This window comes from Hesperophylax consimilis, chromosome 29 (genome assembly GCF_061612785.1).
Source record: "Hesperophylax consimilis isolate HC1 chromosome 29, BYU_Hcon_1.0, whole genome shotgun sequence".
In the NCBI taxonomy this organism is placed as follows: Eukaryota; Metazoa; Arthropoda; class Insecta; order Trichoptera; family Limnephilidae; genus Hesperophylax; species Hesperophylax consimilis.
Window position 1 is genome coordinate 6670175 of NC_142864.1, and position 26003 is coordinate 6696177.

Sequence of the window (26003 nt, forward strand, 5' to 3'; positions counted from 1 at the left end):
ATAAGATTTTTCACCTCCACGCCTAGCTTCAAAAATACAAACTTCTAGTGAACCCGAGTGATTTGCACCAATGTGATATTTAATGACTAATAATGGCATAATTTAATGACTGCAGCTTACTGATCTTTGTGCTAACTGAAAGATATTTTTAAACAAAAAAAAACGTTTTGCTTATAGGGGCTTTTGTGCTAACTGACAAAATTTTGTATAAATTTTTTGAATGTGGCTTTCAAAACAATGTGAATAATTGCTTTTGCCACTAAATTGAGCTACATAAAATGAAACACCGAATTTCAGACATTGCACAGAATTGACAATACGGCACCAAATTCAAATGTTTTGTTGTGTCATCTGACTTTGAATAGTTTTTTCAGCTGAATGTCACAAGTGAGCTTAAAAATGAATTGTGATTCATGCACTTTTACAGAATGATATTATTTCATGTTATTCGAGGATTTGTTGTGTATTTTCTGTATTGTTTTAAGTTTCATTGTTCCCTTTCTTTATCCCTTAAATCCTCTAGATGTAAATAAGTGTTTTAATTTTACTAGAAGGTATTTTCATTACGCTTCCATTTTGGATTTTGGATAGCTATTTGTACCTACATGTGTACAGTCACCATTTTCTATAAACCATCTGTCATTTAGGTTTCTGGTGGCCATCTTCGAAGATGTTGCAATAATAAAATTACTATTTTTCTTATTGGCTGTCTGCAAAAATTCAACGAATCGATAGGAAAATTTTAAGTGCAATTACAGTAGAGCCTTGATAATCCAAAATTACGAAAAACAACACATGGACTCGCGAAGCGTTCGGATTATAGTATGTTAGATATAAAAATTAAATTAAACAGATGTTATCTTAGAAGAATTATATTTAATGAATTCTTAAATCTCAAAACGCCACATTTACTTAGGCCATAAACTGATCTATTTTGTTCTGGCGGGTTGTGTTTAGTGACCAAGATAAAGCTTTATCCCTCAATTTATGCAGCAAAGTTTTATGTTTTCGTTTTGACTAGTGAACCATGTTTATAAGGTAACGTGGATACGTAACATACCATTAGCAGCCTCGGTATAGTGAGAAAGGGGTTGTTTGGCAGTTTGGATAACATCGACGTTCGGATTAGCCTGGTTACCGATCATCGAAGCTCTACTGTATTTAAAAAAATAAATATTATTGAAGGATTCAATGAAAAAGTACGGAACAAGGATAGAATAGTTTGTAAAAAGAAGAAGTATCTTTCAAATCAATCAAAGTCTAATCAACGAACAAAATTAATAGACAATGAAACAATAACAATTTTGATAAAAGTAGGATAAACACGAGGAGAGAATGTTATGGGGAATCCGAAATGAAGAAATATTGAAAAATAAACAAGTTGAACCTATTAAGACGATAAATAAAAATCAAAACCAAATCAAGTAATATACCCATTTCGGCTATTGTTAATGTTTCTATATCAATTTTTTATTGTTAATATATTCCTTAATGGACATCATTATTAAAGTACTTCAAGATCATTGGATCCGTTATTTTCGAAAAATGGCTTCCTATTTATTGCTCATGATCATATTGTTTTCTTATTTTTTTTATTCATCTCATGGACTTTTGCATTTGGTGTGTTTCTATATATTGATCATTTCTCTACTCTTTATCATTCATCTATATTATTCATAACTCCAAATAAATCGTATAGTAAATAGCTTTAGGAATCAGAGCTTTCAATTTTTCAAGATCTTAAAACAACTAGATTGTCCCTTTTTGGTAAGATATAATATTTTTCTCTTTATAAAATCTAATCATTTCTATAGTGGTTTATTTTTGGGGTATTATACCATGTGGCGCTACCTCCTTATTTAGCCAACATTTCGGACAGATTACATCAGGGCAGATGTGTAAACCTAAATTGTGGTTTACCCACCTACCCTGATGATGGATACTGTAATACTGTCCGAAACGTTGATAAGAAAGAGGTTGGGCAACATGGCATAATAGACCAAAATCAAATCATATCTAATCTTTTCTAAGTATCCCTCTGTCCTGAAAATGAATTATTCTGTATTTAAGCCGATCTTATGAAAGAGTTTCAAAGCCGCAAATCGTTATTGAATTATCCTTAAAAAATCTATTTTTCTCTTTTCAGATTATGTAACGGAAGTAGCTAAGACCCTAAGCACATCGACCAGTCCAAAGTCCCCAACCCGACACCATGTAGACAATATTGCATTTGTCAATGTTGAAGAACTTACCATCCATCCAGAAATCAAAGATATAAAACCAGAACCCCAAGATACCAAAGCAGAATCCAAAAGCACCCAACCAGACGAAATAGAATCAACTGTAACCACACAAGAAAAGACAGAAACCAAAGAGGAATTCAAAAAATCCAAACCAGAAAAAATAGAATCCATTGAATCGAAACATGAAAAGCCAGAAGCTACGCCGGAATCCAAAGAAACTAAACCAGATCAAATGGAATTCGTTAAAACCACACTAGAAAAGACAGAAACCAAAGCAGAATCCAAAGACTCCAAACCAGAAAAAATAGAATCCATTGAATCAAAACATGAAAAGCCAGAATCTACGCCGGAATCCAAAGATACCAAACCAGGTAAAATAGAATCCATTGAAACCAAAACAGACATTGAAACAGTTACCAAAGAGAAATTACCCGAACCTCAGCCAAAACTGAGTGATATTGAGAAAGATCTAGAGGAATCCAGAAAAGTTTTTAAAGAAGAAACAAGGAAGAAATTTGAAGAAATGAAGAAAGATTTCCAAGACAGTGCCATCGCAAAGTTCGAACAAATGAAAAAAGATTTTGTTGTCAAAGGAGCAGAAAAGAAACTTCCTGATAATATTCCTAAAGACACAGAAATAATTACTTCTGTAGTAACCAAAACCGAATCAGTTACTCATCAAATATCAGGAAAAGAAATGTTCTCAGAAAAGAAACTGACCTCCTCATCTGGCGACGATTCGAGCATTGAGACCAAAGTTGAAAGTAAAAGGCAAATATCAGGAGAAGAATATAAACTAACAGAAAAGGAGTCAACAGAAGAAAGCGGTGACATGAAAAAGAGTGAACGTTCTTCATTGGAAAAAGAGCAAAAGGCATTAGCAGAGAGACATGAGACAGAACAATCTAAAGCAAAAAAGACAGATCAAGGCAAAATGGTTTTGTCCACTCATAAGGAATTCTCTGAACAAGGCTTGTACTCTGGAAGACAAAGCAAATCAGAAGAAAAAATGTCAGCTATCCGAGACGAAATGGAAAAGAAAACAGAGATATCTTACTCTGAAAGGGACTTATCCCACGAACAGTGGGGAAAGGAATACTTTGCAGAACTTGAACCAACTGAAGAGGTGGAGGGAGAATACTCTCAAGGAAAAGAAGTATATATGGAGTCGTCTACCAAAGTTAAAGAAATTGATGAAAAATCAACATCTGAAGAAAAAATCCAAGCTGGGAAAGTAGTCAGCGCATCTTCAGGATACAGCAAGGAAGAATCTACAGTTGAAAGTAAAGAACACGACGACATGAGTTCAGATATTTCGCACGATACCAGCTTTAAAAGTGAAGTCATAGGAAAACGTGACTCCTTTGATGATAAATCTGAGATGTCACCCAAGAGCAGGTCCAGATCATTCAGAAAGGAAGAGGTGTTTGATGTGGATTTCGTAAAAGAAATCAAAGTTTCCAGTTCACAAAGAGACAAAAGCTTGAGTCGAGGATGCAGTCAAGATACTCAATCTGAATCTGATTTGACAGGTGAATCAGATCTCTTGCCTCATGCTCAGCAAGAACTTTTGCCATTAGACGTCAGTGTAGACGATGTTGCAAAAGTTATGTCGATTACAGAAGCAGAAATAGAAAAAAAACTTTCACCCATTCACAAACCAGAGGAACACATACAAGACCATGTCTGGGAAGTTTCGGTTCAACAACAAGCATCTCTAGACGAAGTTACAACAGATTTCCAACCTCAAACCAAAGTGACAAGAGAAGAACCTCATTCCTGGGATGTTGAATTTACTCCCCAATCTTCAATGTCTGGAAGTGATTTTGGCATCAAAACTACTAGCTCAGATATAGATGTCAAGATCAAAATCAATGGTCTAAGCTTGACCAGTTCAGAAGAAACACACGATACAGAGGCACATAGTGAAGGCTTTGACTCTTTCAAAGACTCCATGATGAAGTCAGGTGAAAGCATAGAAACCGAGTATATGATCAAATCCATTGATTCTCAAGACACAGACACATTACAAAAATCCATGGACTCGGTTGCGGAAACCTTGCAACAGTCTGAGAAAGAAGACTTCTCAATGGAAGCCGAGTCATTCGTAGCAGACCTTCAGCATAGGAGGGACGATCACATATTTTTCAAAGAAAGAAGTATGGACGACATCTGCAGCAGTGGGTATGATACAGATCTCTCGTCTGCCGAGTTTCTCACCTCGAAACTTGAACTTGAGCGAGCAGACCACGAACCTATTAGGCCAGAACCATTGGCCGAACTTTCTGACTTGGAAAAGACTATTGACGAAGTGAAACAATCTCTGGAAGCTGCACACGGGGAAATTATTAGTGAAAAAAATGACAGCAGCATTAAATACAAACAATCTCCTTCAGAGTTTGAATTCAAACTGATGAGTCCTGATAGACCTGAAGTTATCCACGAAGAACCCAGTCAGCATACCGAATCAGTCACTCAGTCAGAGAAGATCCATTTTGACACTAGGTCTTCAATCATAAGCCCAACTCAAAAAACTTCTGCTTCTTCCGATATTACGGAAGTCAAGCAAGAAGTTAAAAAAGAATATGCAGAAGTCGAAGAACAAAGCATTCGAAGCAAATCATTTGAAATAACCATGACCGATAAAGACATTCAAATAAGTGTAAAAGATGGCGATTCTTCGTCGAAACAAGATGATACTTGTGTTACATCTGACGAAGAAAAAGATACCATACAAGAAAAACAGGGCACTCTTCACGAATTCAGTGAAATGTCTACTGGTCTTGAGAGTGGTCCAATTTCGTTACTTGACACAGAACCTGACCTTATTTCTGATAGGGAAGAATCCCCCAAAAGCAGTCCTGAAGTAAAACTTCGACCCATCCAAAAACATGTCAAATCTGCTCATATGACTGTCGGCGATCGAAGATCTGGATCGGATCTCGAAGGGTGGTCGAGCTCGGGAGAGAGCCACTACCAAAGTTTTGAACATACGGACAGTCCTCATAGTCGACCTCTGTCATCTGATATCGAAAATTTATTGACTGGTCACAGCACAGCTGATTTCCATAGCGCTTTAGGAACCCAAGAGATTTCTTCTCGGTCACAGAGAACTTCAAAGGAGTACTATACAGCAGTTGGCTCTTTGAGTTCCAGAGAAAGTATGAAGAGTCTTGATTCTGATAGCTCTGGCCATCTTGCCAGCATTGACATATCCGACGCCTCGGAAACCTTAGTCCCATCGGCTACTGAATTGAAAGAAGAAATGATGGAGAGCGGAAATTTGGCAGAACATTTCGACATAGACCCATCAAAGCTTAAAGGAACCATAATAAAAGAAGTAGAAGAAGAATTATTCGATGAATTCAAAAGCAAAGAAGATTTAGAAGTTGAACAGCAAATGACTCGCCAGCTTGCTGGATCTAGTGATCAGTCCGACGAAGGTTCTTTAGATGACGAACTCAACAACCAGGATGACGATGGTGAAGTCATATCGAAGATGAAACGTTCTCATGAAATGAGCTTCCAGCCTAAAGAACTACTTCCTGAAAAAGTCCCTTTCGACAGCTTATCTGAAAGCGTCGACTTTGAAACTGGAATGCCTGAATCAGAATCACAAGTGTTTAGTATGAGCAAAATTGAAACTGGACCCAGTATGGTTAGACATACGAAAACATCCGAAATGAAAACTAGCAAGAGTGTTGATTCTCCATCTAAATCGTATGAGATATCATCAAAAACTGTTGAATATCACACTTCTTCGGTTGTCTACAAAACTCCAGAAAAGAAACCAACACCTGCAGAGGTAGAAATATTCTCAGAACGAACAGTAGTTTCAGGAAAACCTTCGGAAGAGACAGTCGTTCAACGAACATTTACCTCAGAGAGACCTTCGGAGGTGGAGACTACAGTTCAAAGAAAAATATTTTCTTCTATTCCTTCAGATGTGGCAACAGTTGTAGAAAGAAAAATTATTTCTTCAATGCCTTCAGAAGTGGAAACTGTGGTAGAAAGAAAAATTATTTCTTCAATGCCCTCAGAAGTGGAAACCGTGGTAGACGGAAAAATTATTTCTTCAATTCCTTCGGAAGTGGAAACCGTGATAGAAAGAAAAAATATTTCCTCAATGCCTTCAGAGGTGGAAACCGTGGTCGAAAAAAAAATAATATCCTCAATGCCTTCAGAAGTGGAAACCGTGGTAGGAAGACAAATTATTTCCTCAATGCCATCAGAAGTGGAAACTGTTGGAGAAAGAAAAATTATGTCCTCAATGCCTTCAGAAGTGGAAACCGTTGTAGAAAGAAAAATTATTTCTTCAATACTTCCAGAGGTAGAAACTGTTATTGAACGAAAGGTTAGCACTTCCACAAGACCTTTGGAGTTCGACACAGTTGTTCATCGGAAGGTATTTTCTTCTATTCCCTCAGAAGTAGAGACTATCGTAGAAAAGAAAATGATTACTGGCAAGACAGAAGTAGTTCCTCATCCCATCCACCTGGCGGAACCTGCAAAAGAAGTAGACTTTGACAACCTTTTAAAAGATATTATCCCAAAAGGAAGCTCAGAGTACGAAGAAATCGTGACATCCCATCAAATATCCAAATCTCAGTCAGGAATTTCAAACGTCTCCAGCAGTTCTTCCTTTGACAGAAAAACTCAAGAGAACTATCAGATAGACAGCAAACAAAGCTCATCTTCAAGTTTGAAAATTCAAGAAGATTTTTTGTCCACAACTCCACATACGCCACAATCTAACCCAAGTCAAAGTTCAGAATCAACGGACAATGGAAGAGAATATGTTTTAGATGACATGTACGAAATATCGGAAGATCCTGAACAGTTCCATAGTGAAAGGATGACAGATTCCAAGTCAGAATTATCTGTAACGGCCGAAGAACGAACACTTTACGAAGCTCACAAAGAGCCTGACTCTCCTATAAGCGATGAATTCGAAATGATCGACAAACCAAATGAGATGGATGATTTCGTTGTTATTGAAGAAGTTGCGAAGGAGGCATCCGAGTTTGATTCTGAAGGAAAGGGCATGTCAATGAGCAAAACGGCATTCGTAAAAAGACACGACGAAGAAATTGAAGAATATTTATCACAAACAGCTAAAAAGACAAGTGAAACGGAATATAGTACCTCCGGTTCCCTTTCAGAAGAAGAAGTTTTGCAATACGAACAAGAGCAAAAGAGGATACGAGCAACAGAAATGGCTGAAATCGAAGCAGGAAAAAAATGGATCCAGATGCAGTTCGAAGGCGATCTTGCAGCAGCGAGGTACGATTATGATAGAGGACCACTCGAAGACATAAAAGAAGAAGAAATGACAGATTTTGATGCAAGCAGAATGGGAAGCCTGACGTCTCAAAAAGAATCAGTTGGAAGCTATGGAAGTTTAAAGAATTCATATGGTAGTCTTTCAGAGTCTGAATTAAACTTCAGGAGGCGCTATATGCAACGGGAAGGAGATGACGTTTCGGTCAGTTCGTTGCAAGAATTTGAGAACCTTGAACAAGCAATGATAGAAAACTACCAATTATCATCATCTTCCCAGGATTCATTGAATGGATCCTTGCCTCGAAGGTATACGTTAAGTAAGAACGGACAAGGTGATGATATTTCAATGTCAAGCCTGAAGGAATTTGAAGGTTTGGAATCTGCATGCCTCGAAGCACTTAAGACTGAAATCGACGCTAAACAAAAGGAAGCGTTACTTCTTTCGCAAGATGGACGTCAAAGCAGTGCCGGTTTCTTAGATATGGAAAAACGATCCTACAGTCACGGTAGTTCTGAAAGTAGTCCACCGCAAAAGGGTGGAAGCCCCGGTCAGAAAAGTTCTTCGAGTCCGTCGCTTAAGAGCGGTAGTCCATCTCTAAAGAGCGGGAGCCCTGGTCAAAAGAGTGGAAGTCCTGGACAGAAGTTCGGAAGCCCTTCACAGAAAACACAAGAACTGATGGCAATCAGAAAACTTATCGAACAGCAAATGGCAGAGGGAGATGTGAAAATCAGCACATCAGTCTCAACAGATGGTGGTGCAACAGTTACTTACGTGACAGCGCAGAAAAAAGTGTTTGACAACAAAGGAGCATTTTATGTCGCGGACCCATCATGCCCCGAGCAAGGAGAGACGATTTGTGTCAAGAAATCAGTCTATGAATGCAAGACCGGAGATGATCAAGGTGTCTGTTTGCCGGAACAGAAAGATCTCTGCGAACTCGGTTCATCATTCACGGAAGCCGATGCAAACATGATCGGCGTTATAACTACAACGAAAATAATATCTCAACGCTTTGTCGACGGAGCTATTATGTCTGATAAGGTGTCTGAAATCATTTCAGTCTCTCCTGGAAAGGGAATGGACATCCCTGGAGCAATGAGACAAGACCAACGAAGTGACGAATATGGTTCTGGAAACTTCCAATCTGTAGAAGTCGGTTCTGGGAAGTCAGTTACAGACTACGGATCAGAATTCTCATCATCAATAACTTCTCAACAGTCTGATACTGAGAGTCTTGTGACCATGATGGAACAGCAATTTGATTCTGAGTATGGCAGCGGGCCTGGTTCCATGGATTCAAAAATGATGGCAGATGCATCAAAGCAATTGGATCTGGATTTGGGACTGAAGTGTGGAGAGATGAGCGAATCAGGAGTCAGGGAGAGTTCTCCAATGTCTAACAAGTCGGGTTCTGGTATTTTTTCAGCGGCAACTTCTAAACACTTTACAGATCCAGCTAGCGGCTCTTGGAGTGGGCTGGACGAAGACATGAGTTCTTCGGGAAGCTTTAGCAGGTAACTACATCAAATATACTTTTCTAATCTTTCATTACTTAAAATGTCACTAAACTGTTCTTGCCTACCTTTCTCTTTCCCATCTCCTTACCCTCCCCAATAAGGAATTCCAAACTCCTTCTAACTTAAAAACCCGTATTTTTTTATAACAAATGCCGATTTCATATAAAAAATAATTTTCAATGTTTGCATTTTTCAAAGCCCGCCAAAATGATTTAAATCTGAGGGATAAGCGTGACGTCATATGTACCTCGATTTTGCCGGTTAACAGTAAGGTCAATCCCCCTTGGGTCGGTATGAAATCAACAAATTCCAATTAAAAAGTTAGCAAGATTTATAAAAAAAAAACATGAATTCTATTGAAATAATTTGTAAGACACAGTGGTAACCCCTATTCAGTGCAACTTGCCACAAAATTGTCCGCATTCTTAATGCACGCGGCCAACCGACCTATGAGGTAATGGTGTAAGTTCTGTCAGAACCCGCGGACCAATCACAAGGCGTTTAAGTCTCGTAGAGTTTTAACAGTCGACGATTTGTTAATTGTACGTATTACGAGTTTTTTAAGCCATGACATTGTTCCTTATTCTTTCAACGTCACAACAATAATTTATAACAATTGTGGATGGCACACTGCATAGACTCACAGACTTTGGGCGGTTGTTACAGTCAGTCGTACTTGTCACATTATTTATAGTTGAAGGAGAATCTTTTGTATTATGTACTGATTTTCAAAGTATTATGATATATATTATCTATTAAAACTGAATGGAAATATTTTAACAGGCAGACGAGCATAACTCCGACCCAATCGAGGTTCGACAGGTAAAATGCACTGGAAAATAAATGTATAGATCGTCTTTGTGTATGATTTCTTTTCTAGCGTAGATAGTTTATTGTTTGACTGTGTTTGGTGGTATCGTCACGTGTGCTAGTCTTAATTTGTAGACGTTATCTTGGTGAGACCACACCAGCTGAAAAAACTACCGAAAACATTACGGTTTACTTTACACGTGAAATCATGAATTAAGTTAATAGCATATTATATAGTGTAATATAAATATGAATCAAAAACCAATTTGAATTTGAGAAGAATAATAGTCAATATTTCATTAAAATCATTACCTAGATCTCGATATCAATTAGTCAAGAATATATTGATGTAATTCTACTCAAATTTTTTCAGACACTTGGAAATTAAGTGCCGATATCACTTTTATGTATTTAAATAATATAAATTCACGTAACTTAACAAATTATGTAACAAAAAAAAAGTTAATTCCACAAAGATAAAAAATGGTTCACAAAAACAATATAAATAAAAAATCAAACCGTTAAAAAAAAGTTATTTTTATTATTATACACTAATGGATTATTTAAATTTATTTCGGTTTTAACTGAGGATTGAACCTTCCTCCCCAGGGACTGGCACTTAACTGTTGCTACTTTGAAACTTACATTTATTTCGTACATTAACTACTGTCATCCAATTCCGGAGAAATTCGTATATGCCCACATGTGTATGCATAATTGCAACCAAAAGATGATAGAATGCATTGTCATCGACAAAAAGTCTATCTGCAGAGTTTAAGCTCGATTGGATGTCAGGAAATGGGTTATTTCCACTTCCAAGATTCCACTTCATTCATACATTTGATAAAACAAGTGAAATTCAAATACAGGGTTTTCCAATAAGAGGTGTTATTTTGATATTCAATCGTAAAAGATCAATGGTTTCGTTGCTTTTGTGGCACGTAGCGCCGTTTTGTTGAAATTAAACGTTGTCCAGCTCAATATCATCCAATTCCGCCCATAAAAAATTCATTAATCACATCTCGATAGCACAATCCATTCACCGTAACTGTTGCTCCAGCCTTATTTTCAAAAAAGTAAGGTTCAACGACTCCGCCGGACTATAAACCGCACCAATTAGTCACCCGTTGAGGATAGAGAGGCTTTTCAATAATAATTCTTGCGTTTTCCAAGCTCCAGATGCGACAATTTTGCTTGTTGACGAAGCCACCGAGGTGGAAATGGGCCTCATCACTCAAGATGATTTGCATTTGATTCACTCAAGTGAATTTTAATAATTGCAATGCGTTGTTGAAGCGTCTATTGTTCCATTTTTATTAATGGCGTAGTTTCTACTTGTCAAATGTCAAAAAATGACAGCTTTAAAAGTAACTTCTACCGAAATAGCGGGCTATTCAAAATAACACCTCTTATTGGAAAACCCTGTACATGTATTATATTATATACTTTATTGTACATAGTATATTGATCGATGCATAAGATCGTAGCTTTTTTTATAAAATTATGGAAGTTATATTTTATAAATTAATAAATAAATCTATATTTTCGATCAACTTCCAACGTTCTGAGAAATTCAGAGTTTTGTGGTGATGTAGTTGTCAAAACCAATTTTGACGAGCAGAAAAAATGACAGCTTCAAAAGTAACATCTACCGAAATAGCGGGCTATTTAAAATAACACCTCTTATTGGAAAACCCTGTAGAAGTGTTTAATAAAATATTACTACATACAAATAGTTAGCACATACGGTTTTCGAAGTTTTCTTAGTTCACATTATTGTCAAATAGATACATTAATGTCGCTTAAATACTTGTCACCAAGACTGTGTAAATGTTAACAAATTATTATGAGCCCTAATTACTCGCCTGAAATATCCATACAAATTGAAAATATCTATGGATATTTCAGGCGAGTAATTAAAGCTTATAATAATTTGTTATTCCTTTGTGCTATGCATAAACACCTTGTCTTATAAACATTAGATTATAATGTGTAAATGTTATATGTGGGAATGCGAACCATGATTGGGATGAGATATTTTATATAAATATGTATGTCTGTCTGTCTAGTTGTTCTCGTATATTGATTAAATCAAGGAGTGCACAACCAAAAGATCATATTTAGAGTTTAAGAGGAAGCTACAAGTCAAAAATGTGTATATTCTTTGTATACCTTATATCGCAGGTAATAGACATTAAAAACGCTTGACAAACAGAGTCTAGAAACGTTCGATTTCAAGCAAAAAACTGGCTATTATTTATTTTATAAGACAGCAAAAAAGATAATCAATTGAAACTGTCACAGATAATCTAAGCTATAATATTGATTTTTTTTAAGTTGTTTTTTTTTTCGTTCATTCATTTCTATTGATAAAATATTTTTTTAGTAGTGTGCATTTATATTTTTTATTGAGTAATTTATTTTTTTATTTGTATTCTACTCAAGCGAAACGATAGGAAAACCTTCAATTTATCTAAAGCATATAATTAGGTTTTCATAATGTACACCAATTTATTATAAAGATTAATAAAAATAGTGATTTGGCATTAAACTTCGCCTTAACAATTTGTCGAGGGGTAAGGCACTCGATTAGCAATCGGAAGGTTGCAGGTTTAAATCCCGGCATGCACAAGTAAATTTTATTTTTAATTATTTATTAATTTAAAATAAAATATAGTATACTTGTGGCACGTTCCAGTGTGGAAAATACTCTCAGTAGCGTCCTGGTGTAAGATCACATTCGGAATTGAAACGTTGCTTGAAATGGTTTTTGCCGTGTTTGGTGACCAGATCTGAATTGAGAGGTACTCCCCCACCTTCCTCTTCCCCGTCTCCTTCCCCTCCCGACTACATTCAGCCGCACAATATACCCCAATTTGGGATGCCGTAGTCTCACTGGCTCCAGACGGTTGGGAGCAGTTGGAACTCTTGTGTGGTATTCACATAAAAAATATTAGGCCCAGTCGTTTATTTTTCATCTGTTTTCTTAATAACTGTTATATCTGTCTTATTTAGCAGATTTAAGGGTTGGGAACTCTTTGTTAAAAAGTAAGGTTAAGAAAGTAATTATAAGGTTCTACTTATAATTGTGTTTATTACGTTACAAATAATAGGTCTGGATTACATAATAATAATAACAGATCTACACTGTTCATTACCCGAGGGTTGGTAATTCTCTGGTTTGAGAAGCTTGTTCCCTGTCACTATAACCTCACAGGTAATTGCTACATTCTAGCGACATCTGACGGACTCTGGAGTAAGCTTTATGACTAGCGCCATCTATTGCTTAAATACTCAACTTATTATCATACATCACAATAACTATTATTATTTATTTATTCCGCATATTGGTAAGGTTAGTTAAATCCCACACGTACCATAGGGAGTTTAAATACATATATAATATTTAAATAAGTACATAGTAACATAAATAGAATATAAAAAGAAAAAATTTAAAATTAGTGATCGAAAATTGAAAGACAGATTAGTATAAGAAATCTTAAATCTCTGAAAGTTCTTCACGGATTGCTTTGAAATTTTGACACAACGTTGCATTCGTATACGCGTGTATTTTTATATACCTATATTATATATATGAAACCTGCGACAGGTGAAAACATGTTGTTTTTTTTTTTTTAAACAGCGCCATCTGTTGGATGTGAAAGCAACACGCGCTATTGTTTCTCATGCATGTAAATAAGGTAACATCATCGATTTAACTTTTCCTTGCCGCTATTGATACGTCGGTTTGAAGATTATTGAGGACAATGTTTTCTTCCAATTTGCTTTAATACTCAAACCAGGATTCCATGGTGAGGACATTTGTAGAGTTATTGATCCTTTCCCTCATTCCTGCATCCCTTGTTCTCATTAAGGCCGCAAAACCGGGAACTAGTCCTTCTGCGAACAAACAGCATCGGTATGCATAGTTATATTGCACCCAAAGATTTTCCATGGTTCTCTTTGTGTAGTTGACCCAGAATTAAAGGTAGAGCAATTAAAACATTCATAGTTAACAATGATGATATGGAACAAATTTTTAGGTTAGGGTGTTTCAAGCCCCGTCTAAATCGATTGACAATCAGCGCCATTTTGACAATTGAATGGTACCAACGTGTTGGGTTAATAATCAATAGTCATATTTATAGTGGGATATAATCTGAGATTTTCACAACCAAAAGATTTATAGTTATTTTTGGGATAATATGCCGTTTTGCGCTACCTCTTTCTTAAGCCGACGTTTCGGACAGCATGTCCACCATAAGGGCGAATGTGTAATCGCATGGAAAAAAATGCATGGACAACAGAAACATAACTTATTGGAATTAGATAGGTGGGGAACGTAAAACTCTGATCTGCACAGCAAAATATATTTACATAGGTAATGTGATACATTGAAAATAAGTAGATTGTATGTGGAACTTTAGCGGGCAGAGCGTTATGTTATATTGAATATTAATAAATAATAAAAAATAAAAAAAAATGATTTTTTTAAATAACATAATGAGTAAAACCTCAAATTGTAATATTTAATAATTGAAAACAATATTAGCGACTCTCAAAAGAAAATTTGAAACAGAAAAATTATAAAAAGATTGGGTCGTAACTAGGAATTGAATCCAGGACTTTAGCCTCTGCTTTAACCACTGAGCTAGCTAATTTGAACCTATCCCCTTCGGTCATATTTAACTGTATCATACTTCGACTAAGAACTATCAACATTATCTTTATTTATGATTGCAAGATTTTAACCAAACTAAATGCAATCTAGATAGTGTCTTCGATAAATATATCGATTTTTTTTTTTTAATGTGCGACATCTTTTGACTTTTTTACAAGTTTACAATATATATATTTTTTTAATAATTTTATGAGTAAAATTTCAAATTGTAACTAGAAGTGACCGAATATTTTTCTGTTTCAATTTTTCATTTGAGAATCGTTAATATTGTCTTCAATGATTAAAAAAATATTTAATTGTGAAATAGAAGCTTTATATTATCAAGTTTAACAATTTTCAATACAATATTATGTTAGTAGTCGTTGGTTGTTAGGTAGGGAATAAGGGACTTTAGTTTGCACAGCACAATATATTTTTGATTAGTTTTAAGAAAACATGCACAATAACACAAAATGAAATCGACTCCAAAAAAAACCAATAAATGTTGCGTCATTAATCAACATAGGATAATTATTTATGATTACATTGATATTGACACACATCCCCCTTGACGTGATTTTTCACAAAAGGGCGCTAAATTATCAATTTTGTTTATTATAATTTTTTAAAGAAAGACATGCATCCCTTGGTTACATATAACCTCACAATAATTTGAAAATCACCTACTACCATCATGCAAAGCGGAAAATATTGCTTGTGTGGTGATGGAGGACTTGGCCATTTCGAGGAATTGGATCTCGCAAGGCTGGGGTGGGACCCAGCCGCGATGCCAACTCAGCCACTGTCCTTGTTATTATTTTTATTTCAAATTATATTTTTTGAAGCAGCTAGTTATATGTTTCTGAGCTATGATTCAAATTCGAAATAAATGGTGACATTCATTGAAAATTAATATTGTCTGCAACCAGGGTTGTCAATTTGTGGAGAATTCCCCAAAATGAAGGGAATTTTTAAGATTTTTGAAGAATTGGGTATTTTGCGTGCAGAACCTTTCTGTAAGGAAATGCGGGATTGTAGGCATTTTTCGATTTCCAACTATATTAAAAATAATATTTACTAGAAATTTTCAAAAAACAAAATCTAATTTTAAATCCTGAATGAAAGAGAAAACCCGAAAATGAAAAGATAATAAAAAAATCTAATTTACATGGAATTTGATTCATTTTAGAGGTAAACGAACTTGTGGGGTATATGATTGTCAATTGTGGGTATCTTAGAACATATGGATTGGCAACCCTGATTGTTAGTGTAAAATACTATTTAACCCCTATTCAGGGGGTTGATAAATATGACAGCAATCATAGAAATATTTAACGTTGTACAATATGATAACTATTAACGAAATAAGATACAAACAAAAATAACATTTTTTATAGTAGGGAAAAATAGATAATAAATATAACAATAGTTTGTTGTGTAGATTGATGAACAATTTTGAATAAGATACAGTTTTTATCAAACGAAAGATGACCCAAAATGACACGTCACGAATCTCAAATTGTTTTACTCATTATAAATTGACCTAAGAAGACAGAAATAAAACCAAATGGATAGAATGCTTTCTAAATGTGATTTGACTTCCAGGGCGAGGGAGGAAGACTTGATGCTGGGGAGCACCGATAGTCTAGAGCAGACCAGCTCCAACGCCACCAGGGCCACCTACAACTACGAGATCGACACACCGATGACCGGCAGTCTCTGCAGTGCAGGTATCAAGCAGTATAAATCAATTTATTGTAACACACCAACAAGATTCCAATTAAGATATATCAAGTTCCTAAATGCCAACTTATCGCAGGAAGCACAAAATAATTTCCCTCCGGGCCTATGTCATGTTTAGGGATGCTGTGTGAAGGGTCTTTTTAGCGAGAGGAAAAAGAGAACATGGGTCTTGAAGGGACCCGTCTTGTAGGAGAGAGGAAACACAGAAGCCGGCAAATTGTTCCACAGCCAAGCTGTTGAAACTCAAACTCAAGAACAAGTTGTAGAAATGACCCATTCTCATGTGACAAAGGTCAACTGTGTTCAAGTGATGAGCATGTTTTTTGACTTAGCACTGAAGGCATCAATCAAATTTGGCAAAATGGCGCATGCATCGGTTATTTCGTTGCTTAAACATCTTCTCAAGCTTCTCAATTCAACTTTGTGACTCCTCTCACATATCTGTTGATATTTGATGTTATGTTGTTTTCTTCCCTCAAGCAGGGTCCAACACCATGGTGTCCTCGCTGGAGACGCTCGAGCCGCTGACCGCGCTGGACAAGGGCGAGAAGACTCTGCAGCTGTCTTCGGAGGACTGCTTCACCATGGACCACTCGGGCAGTGATCACACCAAGAGCGAGGAACACGAGTATGGGCAGGAACCCATCTCTGAGGCTTATGGGCAGGTGAGGCTAATCTTATTTTTAATAAATCAACTATAATAGTCCTTGTACTTTGCGGGCCTTTTGTTTTTTATTGACAATTTTTTTGATACATACAGGTGCATATACATATAATTATACAAAACATAAGTCAGTAACAAAAAAATCCCACAAAGGCGAAGCCTGTGCTTGGGCATTATAAGTTATGTATTCAAATCAGTGGTGGTTACATTATCTATGGTTTAAATGAAAAAAGAAATATGAATAAAGAAAAAAATATATAGTACATATAGTTAGATTAATATGATTTTACTGGAGTTTTTGTGTATTTAATAAAAAAACAGTTTATAAGAAACAGTATAAAACTTTTTTTTTATTAAATGTAGATGGTAATGGCATATTTTAGGTATCATATTCGTAGAACGAAATTTAGATAAAAATCCCTCACTTCCAGATACTTTTTAACACAGCTTTTGACATTTATTTGAACTCGGCAAGGAATTAAACAATTTTGGGCCAATATCATTAACATGTCTTTGGGCTAGCCTAGTTTTCCAGTGAAGCACTGTGTACACGCATATGTTGTGTCTCTGGCTAGAACGGTTTGGATTTTTACAGAAATTATAAGGACGAGTGTATATAAATTTAAGACATTGGACACAGTAGATCCGCCTTAGTTCCATAATGTCAGTATGCTGAAACAATCGATCGGTGAGATATGTCTTGGTCTTCTGGTACATTATCTTAGGACGGGTTGTTTCGGAGAATCTGAACAATTCATCAAATTTCAACGTTCATTTTCAAGTTCTGTGAAAGATTTTTTCAAGTTCTGTTTCTATTTCAGTTTTGTCAAGCAACTAGCCTACAATGATATAAAAACAGAACTTGAATAAGTCTTTCACAGAACCCGAAAATGAACGTTGAAATTTGATGAATTGTTCAAATTCTCCGAAACAACCCGTCCGATAGACTTCTGAATAATTTCTAGAACTTTCAAATGTTTATTGTATGTTCCTCCCCAGGCGATTATTCCGTAGGAAATATATGAAAGTACCAATGTATCATAAACAAGCCTCATGGTTCTTATGTTAACGATATTGCTCATGCGTTTGAAAGTCTATTTGAGTTGACAGTCAATAGGTATTTGATACAATTTCCTAATTTTACATCTTCGCAGTTTGAGCATGTCGCAGGGTTATAATTAACATTATGGAACTTCAGGTTAGGATTATTTTTAGGGGATACCTTTTAGGAATTATAGAAGGGAATAAAAACGGTTTTATCATAATTTAGAATATAATTATATAACATAACTAAGAAGATTTCTGTCTAGCCAATCTTTGACTATTGCAATGCATTGTTTTAAAGATATACAACTCTGTAGTACATTATTTTGATGTATTTCATAAAGTTTAGCCAGCGTTAGCAATGTAAGCGCCCAAAAATATTTTTTTACGACTTGATTACAAAACATCGACCTTTCTCTACTTTCTGTAAATATAATATGCATGTATTATATGTATATAAACCTTCCGGAAGAAATTCTCTAAATAATAGTAAAAACCCTATCAAAATTCGTTGCATAGTTTAGAAGAACAAAGCGACAGACAACAACAGTCAGACGCGGATAGCGGCATTGTTTTATACTATTTAGGAGATCTCAATTCTTTGGTTTATTAAATTGGGAAAGGTGATTTTCTCAAATCAATCCATATAAATTAGAGGCAATGTTCGTATAAGTCTGCCCTATAGACTCTAAACTACTGGACCGATTTGGCTGAACATTTCAAAGTTTGTTCTTATTGGTGCCAGGAGTGTTTAGAGAATTATTTGAATGGTAGAATAAGTTGGGGACGCACGAGGAAGACTTAACGCATTATCTCTGCACTGGAATGAGATACGGAGTCGAATTTAAGTCGTTATAATGTATTTTTTTCAAGAGTAACATGAAGTTTTGAGGTTTGAGGCAAGGCTATTGAAATCTTCTAAAACACTTAGGGGGTATTTCACAATGTCGGGCTAAATATCTGACTAGCTATCCGTTGGCTGGCTTTAAAGATCAGAATAACTTCGTTATTCAACGGCGACCGTTTCACCATTGTTTCGAGCTTCCGGATAGATAACACTCGAAATAGTCTGGCAACATCGCAAAATGTTTGCAGTTACTCCATCTACTGCCACGGCTGTCATGCGTCACAGTCCGCACACCGCGAAGTGTGCATTTTTTTGGTTATGTTATGTTGATTATCAGGTCATTTTAGATAGATTCGTGTCGAATTAATTACATTGTTTCTTATTTTGAACACAATCAAATAATTCAGGATGGATCATACAAGCATTCAAATTCATTCAACAAAATTCGACTCGCTTCTCAGCTGTTAAACTCGGAATGTTTTGACGCCATCTTTGATTCGAGGAATAGCGCCTAACGTGAAGTTCGAGCACTGATTAGTCAAATCGAACTTTAACCTGAGCGTTAGCGTTATTCAGATATAGTGAAAACGAAAAAATGACTAATCCGCGGATTAGTGCTCAGTCAGAACATAATCAGAGATAGTGAAATACCCCCTAAGGGTGGCGCCGAAGAAGCTAGCTTAACAGTTCTTGAAATCCAATCGACATTAGTTTTTGATTACTGTTGTGTTCGCACAAACAGTTCTCCAACTCGTCGTGGAAGGAGATTATAAATAATTTATTTTTTTGATAAATCATGGATTTATTAATACTTCGCGTATTACAATGGTGACTCGATAGTCGACCTAACTAGAAGCTGGCTAATTAAGATCTGAAACAGTAAGTTTATCTGGGAGTATTCCCACTGGCCCTGGCGACTACTGGCCACTGGCTGCCATCTTGCGGACTTCCAAGCAAGCTCTTTGCACTGTCCTCTATGGGTGCATCTGTGAAGCTTTTACTTCCCAACAATTACACTAAAGTTTTAACACATTAACAGGAATAATACAGTATAACTTATGCATACATAAACACACATTTTACCAAAATCTACAAATCACACTGCCCTGATAATGGACTCCGTGAAGCTGTTGGCTAAAGAAAAACAAGGCACAGTAACGCAAACATTAATCACGATATGTTAAAATAACATTTTTTCATGATTTGGTTTTCAATATCTTTCTGAAAACGATTATGATTTATTGCAGGAAATCCCCAAGCCTCTAGTGAGCAAGAGGACCATCAGGTTCGGGAGCGAAGGATCCTCGGACGACACAGCTTCCACAGCGGCTGGACCTGCCACCTTCTTTATTGGAGATACTCCCATTGTACTTGTCCGAGGTGAGGAATATTATTTTTCTTTTTCTTTTTTCGTATCGAGGGGGTTCAGAGCCAGGGCGGTCGGGGGGCATCTAGGGCTCTTGAGGTCTAGCACGATTGATCGATAAAACCCTATTCAAGCTTTGAGAAACAGGATTCAGAAAGCCGTTCAGAATATCACGAATTATAGCTAAGGACCTCATTGATAAATTAGTTCCCTTTTTAGTGTCAAAGAGAACATGCGGACTACCAATGTGTACTAAAATGGGTGTATTTCAATTCAACACTATAAAATTATTTTTATGTACGTAACCATTTGACTTTGGATGTTTAGGAATGTAGATCCTTAGACAATACCCGCCAGTATTGCCATCTTACAGCGATTTTTTATGTATTTCGTTGTTAATCGATATCGATGCTTGGCTATTGACACGTCCAACGAGCTCAAGTGCGTTTGGGAAATCGATATAAAATCATTGTCAATTAAGCCTTTCTATCCGATATCATTTTGTCAATTAAGCCTTTCTATCCGATATCATTTTGTCAATTAAGCCTTTCTATCCCATTGATATCATTTAGTTATCGATTTGTACCAAATTTAAAACATTTGAAACATTTATTAAACTATGAAAGGTGTTGTTTGTTTTCGATTGTCCATACATTTAAATAAAACAAACACATCACATTATATAAAATTACAAACAAGTTTTTGCCTATCGAATTTCATAGAACTCCTCTTTTTAGCTTATTTTTGTAACGAGACAACACCGCGTGAGCTCAAATACTTTCTACCTCTCACCTAAAACGGCATCTCATTCTACAAACCGTGATCAGCTCTCCCGCTAATTATTAAAGGATGTACCGTGGGCGGCCTATAAAAGCGGGTGCACGGCCTTGAACCGGAATAGATCCAGCTCGATACCTGATACTAATAGTGAAATGTATCGTCCCATTCAACAAGGCTGAAGAGTACCCACAGGAGTCTTTATCTTTCGGACCTAGTCCGGAGATACAGCGCCGTGACGCCTTTTCGAAATTAGTTATAACTATTACAAATGTTTAGTTACTTTTCTTAGTTAATAAAAAGTATTTTTCCTGAACTCACTCAATAAATTAAGTTTAATAAATAAATCCTGTTATATTTTGTTATTTATTCATATTTTTACGGTTCACAGGTGACAAGGGATTTGAATCTCCTACTGCGCCCGAAATACCACCCATTCCTGCCAAAAGAAAGTAAGAATATTTTACATACATAGTTCTTATTTATTAGTTCATAGTTATTTTACATACATACATACATAGTCCTATTTGGGTCGGGGACCTATCGTATCGACAAGGTGCCGTATGCTACTTCAGTGGCCTCCTTCTACAGCAAGCCACGGTGAATGAATTTTAAGGTCTAAGTTATAAATCGCAACAAATTCTAAAATGTCTGGAGAGATGAATTTTAGAATTTCCAAAGAATTTCGTTGCTTTTTTATTAGTCTCACACAGGGGGCCCCCGAGGGAAATTAATTTCACCTTTGGGGATGCTGTGTGGTGAGTCTTTTAAGCAAATGAGAGAGAAGAGGTTCTGGGAAGGAAAGAAGAATGAAGGGTGGGTAGGAATCTGGAGGTCAGTGTTTCCATAAGTGATGTATGAATCCATCTCTCTCACTGAAGTGCAAGAGATGGCGAGAGAGAGTCTGGCTAGAGAGGACAATGGACCCGGCCCGCCACACCCGAAGACCTGGACGAACCTCACCCCCATTTACCCGGACACCTCTGCTAACTAACCAAACGTAGCAAACCACTAGGGTGTGACCGATGGCAGAGGTGTTCGTTATCTAACGAGTGGTTCCCGGGGTACCTAACACCGCCTCCAAAACTTTACTCCGGTTTTAAAAAATGCATATATTTATTTCAGATCACTAACTGGTACTGCCAAGCCGTTTGTTCCAGAAACCCAAAAAAAAGAAGAAGACGACTAAATTAATTCTGTACCATCTTGGAAGCACAAAGATTATGTTTAAGAGTTGAATATCATCAAAGAATATTTTGAAATAAAATAACTGGGTGAATGTTTATAAAATAACTATATCTTTGATTTCATCAAGTCAAAGTCAATCAGTGTTTACAGAATCCATAAAGCCAGGGAATCTGTAGCATCACCTTTTTGGGCTATGTTTTGATTTTGAAACTCGAGAAAAGATGAATATTGATGGCTCATTCTTGAAGGAACGGGTTGGAAAAATAACTCGTTCACATCAACTGTAAACGCCATCATAATCATGACACATTAAATGGAGACAATATTGTTAAATTCTACAATAACACTTGTATTCAGGCTTCAAATTAAAATGTTATAGTCTATTCAAAGATATAGTTTTTTTCAATATTAAATTATGATATTTATACAAATAAAATGCTGAAGATAATTTGAGTTGGGGCTGATTTTGAATCGGTGTTTATACAAAAGATAATCTTGCTTAAAGTAGAGAAGTCACTGATCATAAAATAAAGCAATTAGAAAAAGATAAATGATTATCGCTGAAGCACTAAATATTGGCTATATTGCTAGCTATTTGACTCTCAATTAAAATATACTTTTAAATGTCTATAATCACAAAGTATTTGTTATAATATTATTAATATAACATAATTTATTTATGTAATGTATTTAAAAACCTCTCCCTGACCACATCTCTTGACTTTTTAGTATAAAATCTATAAAATATAGTGAAATACTTTGTGTAAAATTTATGTATCATTTGGTACTTTTCAAATGTAAAACCGAATGCACGCTGAGGTTTTCGCTAGGCCTGTGTTTTTTGTTTTCGCTAGTGTCTTTGATATACCGGATTGAGATGACTATGTAAAGGATTAATGTTTTAGTAACTGTACACCTGCATAAAATTTAACTAAGAATTTTCTAATTTTATTTATCAATGCTTAGAAAATACTAAGATAATAATCATAGTGTTTATCTATTTAAAATATGGATTTCACTATGATATTTAGAATTATCCATGTAAATACTACATTATACTTATTTTTTAACCCGTTGGGAATAGTGGTAAGTGTTCGTGCCACCTAAAATTAATGACAAGTGGTAAGTATATTAACCAGTGTACTTGGATGGGTTAAATAGTTGGTTTTTCTTTCAAGTGGTTTAATATGTAACCACCTGTATGAGATGAAGCTATTGAAGAAAGAAAGGCAAGAATGGAAGTGGAAATGGAGCATCAAAATGAATATTGGAAAAGGATGAAGTTTTTACTGATTTCTAAAATAAATTCAGATAAACGTATGTGCGTCAGAAGAGAAACGTATAGCGCTCTAACGATTCTGCCTAACCTCGTGAGACGGTACAATGGGAGCAAAAAAGAGATTTGACTTTTTAGATCGAGTTTTAAGAGTGAGTTCAAAATAACTCAGAAATATATTCGGATGGGAAAAGAATTAAACTAATATGTTTTAGAAAGGATCTGTGTCTCAAATATTAATTTGGGATTTTTTTTAAACCAATAATCCTACTTCATTTGGACATATTATTTAACTTACACTTTCTCATGCATTTTTGAGTAAAATATTTAGAACATTTTCATTTCTCAAAACTCGTAGAACATTATAGTACATTTTGTATGTAAAGTGAAAGAAAAAATAAAGTGGTTACGAGTAGAAAGTGTTTTACAAAAATACATAGCACAAGCTATTTTGTACACATTTTAATATAAATTATATTGAAATGAAAATTAACGATGCATTTTAATTAATTCGAGGTTTTGAGAGTGGCTGCTAATGTTTATATTTAAGATTTTTAAATACATTTGCCAACAACAATTATTGTAAAAAAAACAGACATATTTTGACTTGGGTACAATAACGTATGATCTCGCTAATTGGTAGTTTGTTAGACAAGCTCATTAAATGCAAAAATGCATAATCATTAGTTACTGATTTTAGAAATGTATGTTTTTTCAATGTGAAGATATTACATACTTATTTGCGGGACTGGATGCAGGATATGTTGGGACAGCCCACTTTTACCACGTGGTAACTGGTGTAAGTGGACAGTAAGTTATATTGTGGAGAAATAGGCTAGCTTACAGTTCTTACCGGTGACAACATACGATTTTCTTTAATATTACCACCAGATATCAAAATTACATAACTTATTTAAACCCCAAATAACTCAGGAATATCTGACCAAGGTCAGATATTTTTGTCACATCTGTTAGATACTTTCAGTTAGTTAGATAGTGATATGAAATGTTGTTTTTCATTATATCCAAGTTTGTACTTTTGTAGAGAACACCTACAAAATTACACTTTTGTGATTATGTAAAAACTTTTTTTTCAATATGTATAAGAAAATGCTATTGTCTTACCTAAAAGCGTGATACGTGAAAATCGTTTTATAAATATTGTTTTTAGTAAAATTGTGCATGAAATGAATTTTGGTGTTATATGAATCTATCATGTTTCTGAATTAGCCACTCAGCCACTCAATTTGTTGCCAGTTTCTATTATTATTATTATTAGATTGAGAAATATTCGCTTTAAAGACATTGTTTAAGTTTATAACATGACGGGCTTTTTATAAACTTGTAAAATTGAATATGAAAAGTTATGAATTTCATATTGTGCTAGCTTTGGTAAATATCAGAAATAAAATAATATATTATATTTATCATTAAATTCTAGATATTTGTATGAAAAATAATGTAACCTTTTATATAATGCGCTAGGCTTATGTGTAATTTTTTTTAAATGTATTTAGTTTATATTCTTTTATTATAATCTAATTTCATGGTATTATTATTAATAACTTTACCTGTGATTTATTTTAATCTTTTAACCCTTCATTTTCAACTGGGACATATTTATACCGCTCATAAATACGGTCCGGTGGTACAAATAAGAACCACCATCAACGAAAGGGTTAATTTTTGGATTATAATTTTTTTATTAAAAAAAGTTTATTAAATATGAATATTAATTTTATTAATGACGTTTAAAATGTGTAAGATTGTTTTTGTGTGCTAAGCTTGAGAAATTTAAATATTGTGCGATGCGACTATTATAAAAAAAATCCTTAGTTAGGCTTTAAAATAATTTTAACTTACAATATTTACTTTAAGGATGATAATAATATAATTGTAGCTAATTCATTATTACAATTTAATAATTTAAAACTATGCAATGCACACTTTACAATACACCCAATGGTTAGAAGTGGATAATGTCGCGTTCCTCAAACATTTAGCTTGAATACCAAACAATTTCAATGTAATTTTGTTGATTTCATGTCATATTGTATGTCATCATTTTCACAACTACTAACATGAATAAATTTCTGCTATATATGTAAAAAAATGTTTTTTTACTCCTATTCCTCCCACAAATATTAGATTATTATTATTTACACGCGTTTCTCCGCCTTTTTAACACGAGCATTTGCTCTAAAAAAAGGTGTATCACGATGTACTGTAATGTATTAAAAAGAAAACAAACTTGATGTAGTGTAATAACATGTTATTGTAAATTTAATATTAAATAAAGAAATTATAGATTATCTCTTAAGGCGAAGCTTAATGCCAAATCACTATTTTGATTAATCTTTATAACGAATTGGTGTACATTATGAATACTAAAAAATATGCTTTAGATAAATTTAAGATTTTCCTATCGTTTCGCTTGAGTAGAATACAAATAAAAAATAAATTAATAAATAAAAAATATAAATGCAAACAACTAAAAAAAATTTTTTTTCAATAGAAATGTATGAATGCATAAATGAATCAACTTTAAAAAAATACAGTATTAAAGCTAAGATTTTCTGTGACA

The 26003-nt window shown here is 34.9% G+C and overlaps 1 protein-coding gene across 9 annotated transcripts in view; it reads left to right on the forward strand.

Moving 5' to 3' along the window:
- Positions 1-24650, forward strand: part of LOC149409828 (uncharacterized) — an 80776-nt gene extending 56126 nt beyond the window's left edge. For 3 of the 9 annotated variants that reach the window (XM_089649132.1, XM_089649131.1, XM_089649127.1), the window contains 7 exons: positions 2147-9041; positions 9828-9866; positions 16120-16244; positions 16738-16922; positions 20060-20192; positions 21347-21407; positions 22081-24650. In XM_089649132.1, coding sequence (XP_089505258.1) covers positions 2147-9041; positions 9828-9866; positions 16120-16244; positions 16738-16922; positions 20060-20192; positions 21347-21407; positions 22081-22144 — 7502 coding nt within the window. In that variant the 3' untranslated portion in view covers positions 22145-24650. Of the gene's footprint in view, positions 1-2146; positions 9046-9827; positions 9867-16119; positions 16245-16737; positions 16923-20059; positions 20193-21346; positions 21408-22080 lie in introns of those variants that run through there. The other 6 variants (XM_089649126.1, XM_089649134.1, XM_089649128.1 and 3 more) reach the window with 6 other exon arrangements.
- Positions 24651-26003: the final 1353 nt, after the last annotated feature.